This window comes from Nicotiana sylvestris, chromosome 2, assembly GCF_000393655.2.
Source record: "Nicotiana sylvestris chromosome 2, ASM39365v2, whole genome shotgun sequence".
NCBI lineage: Eukaryota > Viridiplantae > Streptophyta > Magnoliopsida > Solanales > Solanaceae > Nicotiana > Nicotiana sylvestris.
In genome coordinates this window covers 169728536-169736897 of record NC_091058.1, presented here as the reverse complement: position 1 = coordinate 169736897, position 8362 = coordinate 169728536, and the positions used below count along the sequence as shown (strand labels likewise).

Here is an 8362-nt window from a genome sequence, read left to right as displayed (position 1 = left end):
TTAAATTTAATGAGGCAAATTGAAAAAGCAACTATAGGGAAAAGAAATAGAAGGAAAGAAAAGAAAAATAGTTTGTAGAGGCAGTATAAGATAGCAATAGAGAGAAAAAGAGAAAAAAATAGTAGAGAGATTAGGGAATTGAAAAGGAAAGAAAAAGAAGATCAATACAAAAAATAGAGAGATTTTCTTTTTTATTTTTAGTTTCTTTACTTTTCACTTTATTTTTATTAAATGTTTTACTATTTAGTGAAAAGAACAAATCAAATGCATATAATACATTCGTGTATTTAACATATAACTCAACTAAGAATCACATATTTATTTTATATTGTATGATATTTATTATAACGGATAAGTTATCTTGTTATTAAATAAACACGATTAGACAATAATCCCCTTGCTCCTCCGACATTCCATCTATACTAATCTCTGTATTATAGAATAGTCTAATGTAAAATTAAAAAATTGATAGGGCGCTTAGAAATTTCCTTTGTGTCAGAAAAAACTGATGCAGCAATCTTTGTACCTAATGCTTTAACGCGTACACTTTACCAACTTTTTCGAGAAAAAAAACGTGGCGGTGCATTAGAGCAAGAATCATTTTAGCAAAAAAAAACTCAATCTTGAAATCATCTCCCATCCAAGATCACACCCTTTTCAGCTAAAAAAATTCAAAAATTTCCCAAATCAAGAATTGCTTTTTGGTAATAATGGATCTGCCACCAGAGGAGCTTCAATTCTTGACTATACCTGATATTTTCAAAGAATCAATCTCCATACCCAAAAGATCCCCAAAAACTTTCTACCTTATTACCCTTACATTAGTATTCCCTTTGTCTTTTGCAATCTTGGCTCATTCTTTGTTCACTCACCCCATCATTACTCAGCTTCAAGAAAACCCAAATTCATCTCATGCCTCACAATGGACCAAGCTCATTGTTTTCCAGTTCTGTTACCTGCTTTTCTTGTTTGGTTTCTCTTTACTTTCAACTGCTGCTGTTGTTTTCACTGTGGCATCAATTTACACCTCAAAGCCTGTGTCTTTTTCTTCTACCTTAGCTGCTATTCCCAGTGTTTTCAAGAGGCTTTTTATTACTTTCATTTGGGTTTCTCTTTCTATGTTGGCTTATAACACTGTTTTCTTGATTTTTCTTGTGCTTTTGATTGTGGCAGCAGATACCCAGAATGTGGTTTTGTTCCTCTTTTCATTCTTGGTTGTGTTTGTGCTCTTCCTTGTAGTGCATGTTTACATCAGTGCATTGTGGCATTTGGCTAGTGTGGTGTCTGTTCTTGAGCCTGTTTATGGTATAGGAGCTATGAAGAAGAGTTATGAGTTGTTGAAAGGGAGGACAGGGATGGCATTTTTCCTTGTCTTCGGGTACTTGTCGATTTGTGGGGTGATTAATGGTTTTTTTGGGACAATTGTAGTGCATGGAGGTGAAAGTTATGGTGTGTTTTCAAGAATTGTGGTTGGTGGATTCCTGGTTGGAGTATTGGTGATTGTGAATCTTGTGGGGCTTTTGGTGCAAAGTGTGTTTTACTATGTTTGCAAGAGTTATCATCATCAGGGGATAGACAAGACTGCTCTGTATGATCATCTTGGGGGATACCTTGGGGAGTATGTGCCGTTGAAAAGCAGTGTTCAGATGGAGAACATGGAAACTGGTGCCTTGACACCATGATGGTGAGAATGGCTAGATCCTTGTGCTTTTATTTTTCTTTTGTTGCGTGATATGTAAGCAAGAGTTAGTGCAAAGACATTTGCTTTTCTAGTAGGTTGTTGTGTTTTGACACTTGAATATGTTCATTTTACATAATAAGTCATGGTAGTCTTTGTTCTTTGCGCGTCTTAGCTTTTCTAGTAGGTTTTTGTGTTTTGGCACTTGAATTTGTTCATTTTACATAATAAGTCATGGTAGTCTTTGTTCTTTGCGCTTTTTGATGAACTCTATTAATAACGAAGGTCTTTGTTTGTTGTACTTGTTAAAATGTTTTTAGTATTACTATTCTTATTTTAATGTTAATAAGCATTATTTTATGTGATCTGCCCGAGGACCTATGTAAATAATATAGTGCATATGATTGGTTCCCTGCTGTTTATAGAAGGAAAGTTATATCATTGTTCATTGTATCAATTGAGATAAATTTCTTTAACTTTGTCTTTTATGTTGGACTTAATGTCGAGTCTTCTCCTTGTTTTCCAGTGATTGTATCTCCATTAAATCCCATTGGAGATGGAACTTCAATTTATTAACTATGATTGAGTGATATAAATGGATATGAGAATAAATAAGGATAGGCCTACCTGCAATAACTGAGTTGGTACTTCTGCTCTTTCAGCCTCACCAAACCTCTGCTCTGCCCTATAACAGATTTCGTTTTTTTCCCTTAATGATTGGAATGGTATCTTTCTATGATAGTCTAACTAGCTCCACCCCTTTGTTGGGCAGTGTACTTGAAAAACAAAATAGACGTATAGGCGAGGGATCGCCTCGTTAGTCAGAACCACAACTCATTGTATGATTCTTTTGTTGGAAATATTTTTTTTGGGTGGGTGGGTGGAGGTAGGGGGTAGGGTGGTGGTGTTGAGTTAGGGAGCTCAAACATCTTATACTCTGTTTAACATGTAAACTGTAAGAACTGTCTTCGACTCGGCTTAGTGAATTGATTATTCTTTTAGTGATAATTTGCTAACAACATATTTCCTGGCTTCTGGTTATGCACAAGTTCAGTTTACTTAAGTGTACACAGCTTTTACTAGTAAAATAGTTTTGCTAGGAAGACATAGAATGTTGTGTATACCAAATTAAAGTAGCTAATATATGTTCTATCTTTCTTCCTTCTCCTTTTTCCTCTGGTTATTAGTATTTTCCGTGGAAACTCCAATCCAACCTCAACTTTTAGATCCATCAGCTGTGGTCTCATTTGGATGTGATTCACCCAGTTCCTGATGTGGTTTTCAGTTGCAAGTTGCGACTACTTATTAATATCAGACCTTGATCCCTTGTTTCGGTGATGGTACTCAGTACACATGTATAGACTCTCCTGGGAATGAGATACTGAACGTAAATATGTTGATTAGATATGGTAGATTGCAGAATGATCAGCTACAAGTATATGAAAACATTGTCACTTCAATGCATTATGGCATGGAAAGAGGAGAGATCCCTCTATTTGATTCTGAGTTGTCATATTACTGTGCCTGAATATGCTTTAATATGGACACCAAGTGATAGCTAAGATGCTTAGAAAAGATGTTGGTTTCTCCACTCTAGAAGTCTTCACTAAGATGCTATTGGAAGGAGAAAATAAGATTTGGGAGGGAAAAGTTAGAGAGATGCGACAGCAGTTCTGTCAACAAGTGGCTATGGAATATAATTTGGAAAAGTTGAGCTCCATATGTAGTTGCCATCTTTTGTCGGCTGGTTAGTTATTTTGTTGGGTAATTTGTTATAATGCTGTTTTAACTTAATTTAACTTGTAGAACTAGGGGTTGAGTGTTTTTATGCGATGTGTGAAATGGAGATTGAGGATATTAATCAATTATTCCTTTTGGTAACTCAATTATGAGACCTCTTTCTAAAAATATTTTCTTAGTTTGAGATGGACAGTACCGAGGACTTAGCAAGAATATGAAAAGATTACAGAACAATATACTGATAAAAATAAATTATGGAACAGTATCTCAGCATGTATATGCTGAGTAGTTTAGAGCTTAGAAGGAAAGATATCAAAGATGATTCTGAAAAGAAAATCAGAAACAATACACAAACTCAAATAAATTAATACGTCTATTTATAATGTCCTTTTGGCATATTATGCTAGTTCTAGGTGAAGGTTAAAAGGTGCTAAATTCTTAACTGCCCTAACAGGAATGGTGAAGGGGCCGACTATTGTAATAAATATTCTACGTATGCAAAATGATCTTAGTTCTATTTTGTATTAATAAAATTGTTTGTTTACTTACTGGGGAAAAGAGATGCAAAGCACCCGCATCAGAGCATCTAGTGGCAATTAAAATCAGAAACCCGAAGTTCATTCTCACTTCAAGAAATTTACGCACTAGGATAAGTTGCCTCATGGACGCCTTTAAACACTGATTTCTTTTATCGCATTGTCATAGTATATGAGAACTTCATCCTTTTTCTCTCTTCATGCTGGTTAGGGATTGCAGCCTACTAAGTTTTTGTGGGTATCAATATCCTGTTAGAAACTTGATACCTATAGGTAATAAAGCAAAATTATATTTTTATTGCTTGTCGAAAAAAGTAGTGTCTTTTTTGTCATGCCTCGCGTGGATAATTCATTGTATGAAAGCTTTTCCTGAATTGCAAGGAGACTGTCAACAATTGATTGATATGCCATTCAAGGAGCTTAAGTTTGAGAGCTATAATGATAGGTCACCCCGATGCAAAGCTAAAGCATCATTATGGATGAAAAAAATTGCAACTGCAGGAGATTCGAAGGTGTATATCAAAATCAACTTTGTCTCAACTCAAACTAGTTGGGGTCAGCCATATGTTTCCTCTTTATTTCTATTTGGGTGGACCGTCCTCTGTAAGCACGTTTCAGTTAATTTAATATTTAAGATTCAGCATATGACTATTTTTACACTATAGTTTGTGTTGGTAAGCAACCTAGAACAACATTTTTCCTTTATCTGGGATTGGGATCAGACACACGAAGTTCAATATTAACCCAAAGCTATCGTGCTGTTCACTGAAAATTCAAATCTCAATACGGGAGTCCCCATGTTGCCTGGAAGAGTTGAATTTGAGATTCCTATGTGAGGTTTGTAAGTGAATTAATTTCTGCACCCACTACTCTTTTGTGATAGTGAATGCATTTGTCTTGCTTGTTAGTGCTTGACTAATAAATTAGAAAGATCTTTTCTTGCTTGTTTAGTGAAGTCATTTGCGGAAGTGAGTGCTTGATATGGTAGAGCTTTTTTTTTTAATAACCGTGGGGTCTGGGCCGGCTTCAACGCTCCTCGACTAATTCCACGAGATACTTGCTACCTCCCACCAACAAAGGTACCAGGTAACTCTGTCCACCAAGGCTTGGACAAATGTGTAGTGTTTTTTTGCCTTCGCTGGAATTCGAAAAGAAATTGTCCATGCCCAAGTAAAGAAAAAGTTCATAAGATCTCAAAATGATCTTCCAGCTCTAATAGTTCTATTTCCATCGAGGAGTGAATTGACTAATCCAATAGTTCCATTTCCATCGAGGATTGAATTGACTAATCCTTTTATTTCGAGCGGAGAATCTAATAGGAATATTGCTGTGGATATTTTGGCCAAGGATATACATTCTTTGTCCTAGGCATGCACATTGATGGACAGTTTGTGAAAGGATAATTTTCTGGCTTTGTTAGCACTTAGCTATCATGACTTAGCATATTGAGGCTACCATTGGGCTCTGAGTTATTTTCATTTAACTATCAGCTTGCACTCTACTGACCACATGGTCCAAGTTTGATGAGGAATGTGAAAATCTTATAATAGCACATGGCTTGCAAGCGACGGGTAGCGCTTGCCATATGCAGCGCCACACACAATTGGCTCGTGTAAAGGGAAGCTCTTCGAGCTTTCTTCGCATGCTTGAGCGCATCCCCTTTCTATTAGTTAGGTTGTCAAATTTTCTTTAGTTCCTATATGACTATAATATAAATAATAGGGGGGTATGGGGGCGCTAATGATCAAGAAATCTAAAGGGCTATAACCTTCTTAGGTCGGATCTTCCAATCTTTTCACAGATCACTTTGCCCGCTCCTTTAAAGGGAAGCAGCATGAAATCTTACCTTATTATTAGAGAATAAACTATATGCTTTGGGCACTTATATTGGTTTGTTTAACAATGGCAACTTTTGGATGTCCAGGCTCTCGCAATTGCTTTGAGTCTGCATAGTTGTTTCTCTTTGCAGCTCTTTTGGCTTTGGGTGTGCCTTGGGCTTTGCAAGTTATTTCGGTTAACTGTAGTTGGCTTGCACTTAGTTTAGCTAAGTAGTCCAAGTCTGATGAGGAACATGATACTGCTACAATCCCTCATGGCTACTAATTGTAACCTCTAGACATGCAAGTTCTAGCAGTTGCTTTGAGTTGGATTATATGTTTCTCTTCTTGGCTCCTTGGTCTTATGGTGAAGTGGTAGCTGAGTAAACTGTTTGGAATGCATATTTTGCTACTCAACTAAAGATGCCACAATTGGAGCTACTTTTCTTTTGGTGACCCTAATGTATTCATGATTAGATGTTTGATATTTCACTTGCAGACATTGATTATTGATACAACAAATTGAGAAAAGACAAAGGTGGTAGGACAGTGAAGAGATCGGAGCAAGCATTTGATCATCTTTTTGACAGTATTCAAACTAGAATTTGCTTTTTTGTGGTTTGATTTCGTGGTTCTCCTTGTTGAGTTTGCATGTAATTAGCCTGAAGCATTTATGTCAGCTTGGTTGTGGGTGACATGACATGAGAATTGTGCTAATTGGAAGTTTTTAGCATCTTTTTAATGGTTTTCTGCTATATAACCTTGGGATCATTTGTGGGATTGCAGCAGTTTCTTCTGTAATAGAGTTCATTTGAATTCCAAAACCAAAAATGATGCTCTCTTGACGTGTTTGTTATCATAACAGGTTGTGCTATGCTGATACCTAATTGTGGAAGATTGCCCTCATAATCAGAAAATGTAGCTATTTCTGTGCTCTCTGTTCAATCTTGAAGGATAAGATAGACTACAAACTTTATATTTCTAAGCTTTTTTGATAGGTTACTTATTCTTTCTTAGCTTCTGGTTACATGGTTGTGGAAATTTGATTCGGTAGTTCCACCAAGTAGCTTCTGGTTTATGTTATACCTTCAAAAAATGCCAGAGGACATTGTACTTGTTAAGCTTGTTGGGTGACATGACATGAGAAAGGAGATACTATGTATATGTAATTGGCATTTTCATTTTCTTGCTTCGGCAAGTTTGCAACTGCAAAGATAACAATATTTTTCAAAAAATATTTTTCAATTTTCTCTTGTTTGGTTGGCTTAAATGTTTTGGAAAACATTTTCCGCATGAACTCATTTTCCTCCAATTGGAGGAAAATGTTTTCTCTATCAAGAGAATTTTCAAATCTCCTTCTCAATTTTCCTCACCCTATTCGCCATCCTCACCAACCCCAACCCTCGTCCCACCTCCACCTACCACCCCAACCCCTCCACCTCGCCCCTACCCTAAATAAAAATATTATTAATAATACTTTCTTTACGGAGCTGGAACTGCTAACTAGGATGAATGGGCTAACAATGAATATGATGCCGGAAATAGACCGATTTTATATCACCCTTCAATTCATGTGAATGAGTCGAATGACTTAGCCCTCGGTCTATTAGTGAACCATCTCTCCAGGGATTGTGAAAGATTTTCTACTAGAAATATTCTTGTTATTGCTTCGACTCATATTCCCCAATTTTATTTTTCAATTTCAACAAATGAGTATTTTTTTATGATATAAAAAATATTTTTTTCATTTTAACAAAAAACATACTTTCTTTTCTTGTAGAAAAAGTATTTTCCTTCATACCCAGCACACACTTCGTCGTATAATCTTTTCATAGCTCAAAACACTTAAATCATTATACTCAATTTCTGACACCTTAAATTTTGAACAATAAATCAAATATATATATATAGCAGCAGTGGAGGATGTAGTAAATAGTAAAAGGTTTTAATTGATTCCATGCATATTACATTTTCATTTTAAAGAAGAAATTACATGTTTTTGCCCTGTGTGTTTAAAGCAAAGGTGCAAACTACAAAGACCAAATCGAAGTTTGCTTACTCTTATAACTTCGACATTATTCACATCAGTAGCGCTGAAAAGTGTCAGTTAAAATTAAAAGTATATCCTTTTGGATATTCCTTTTTGTATAAAACGTGCTTATTGAAAAAAGTAGCATATGAAAACTACTAATAATTATATTCATACAAATCGATTCACTCTAGAATGTGACTTTTCAACTTGCAATTAATTAGTTCTTCGGTAAGATATAGATTATTTAATATTTCCTAATACTCCAACTGAATAATAAAATATATAATAAATTTTATCCAAAAATGAGAACTCCCTTACTTCTATCTGATTGAGGTCTCATGGTCTCCTATACAAGCCTAAATTTCAAATTGAGTTGATTACAAATTTCGTCCACCCATTTTATCAAAATTTTCTTTTAGGTCAAATGCATTAGATCTATTCACCAAGAATCTAAATCAAGTAGGCTGCTAACCTCATCCATTCTTTGACGTAAAGAAGTGGACCTTAGTGTTTCTGTATAATGGTAACTAAAATCCTATCAACAAAGCAATGATTGTGA

General features: G+C 35.5%; 1 protein-coding gene across 2 annotated transcripts; it reads left to right on the top strand.

The window, feature by feature from the left end:
- Positions 1-528: 528 nt before the first annotated feature.
- LOC104216094 (uncharacterized) lies at positions 529-7016 on the top strand. Of its 2 annotated transcripts, none has more exons than XM_009766055.2 (2): positions 529-1684; positions 6637-7016. In XM_009766055.2, exon 1 carries the CDS (start codon positions 711-713, stop codon positions 1680-1682), a length of 972 nt encoding a protein of 323 aa, XP_009764357.1. In that variant the 5' UTR covers positions 529-710; the 3' UTR covers positions 1683-1684; positions 6637-7016. The 2 variants fall into 2 exon arrangements, with proteins under 2 accessions (XP_009764357.1, XP_009764358.1); XM_009766056.2 differs by lacking the exon at positions 6637-7016 and adding an exon at positions 6271-6553 and having other exon boundaries at positions 609-1684.
- The last annotated feature ends 1346 nt before the right edge of the window (positions 7017-8362 follow it).

Excerpts from the sequence above, each read along its gene's own strand:
- LOC104216094 (XM_009766055.2), top strand. The coding sequence starts at position 711 with ATGGATCTGCCACCAGAGGAGCTTCAATTCTTGACTATACCTGATATT.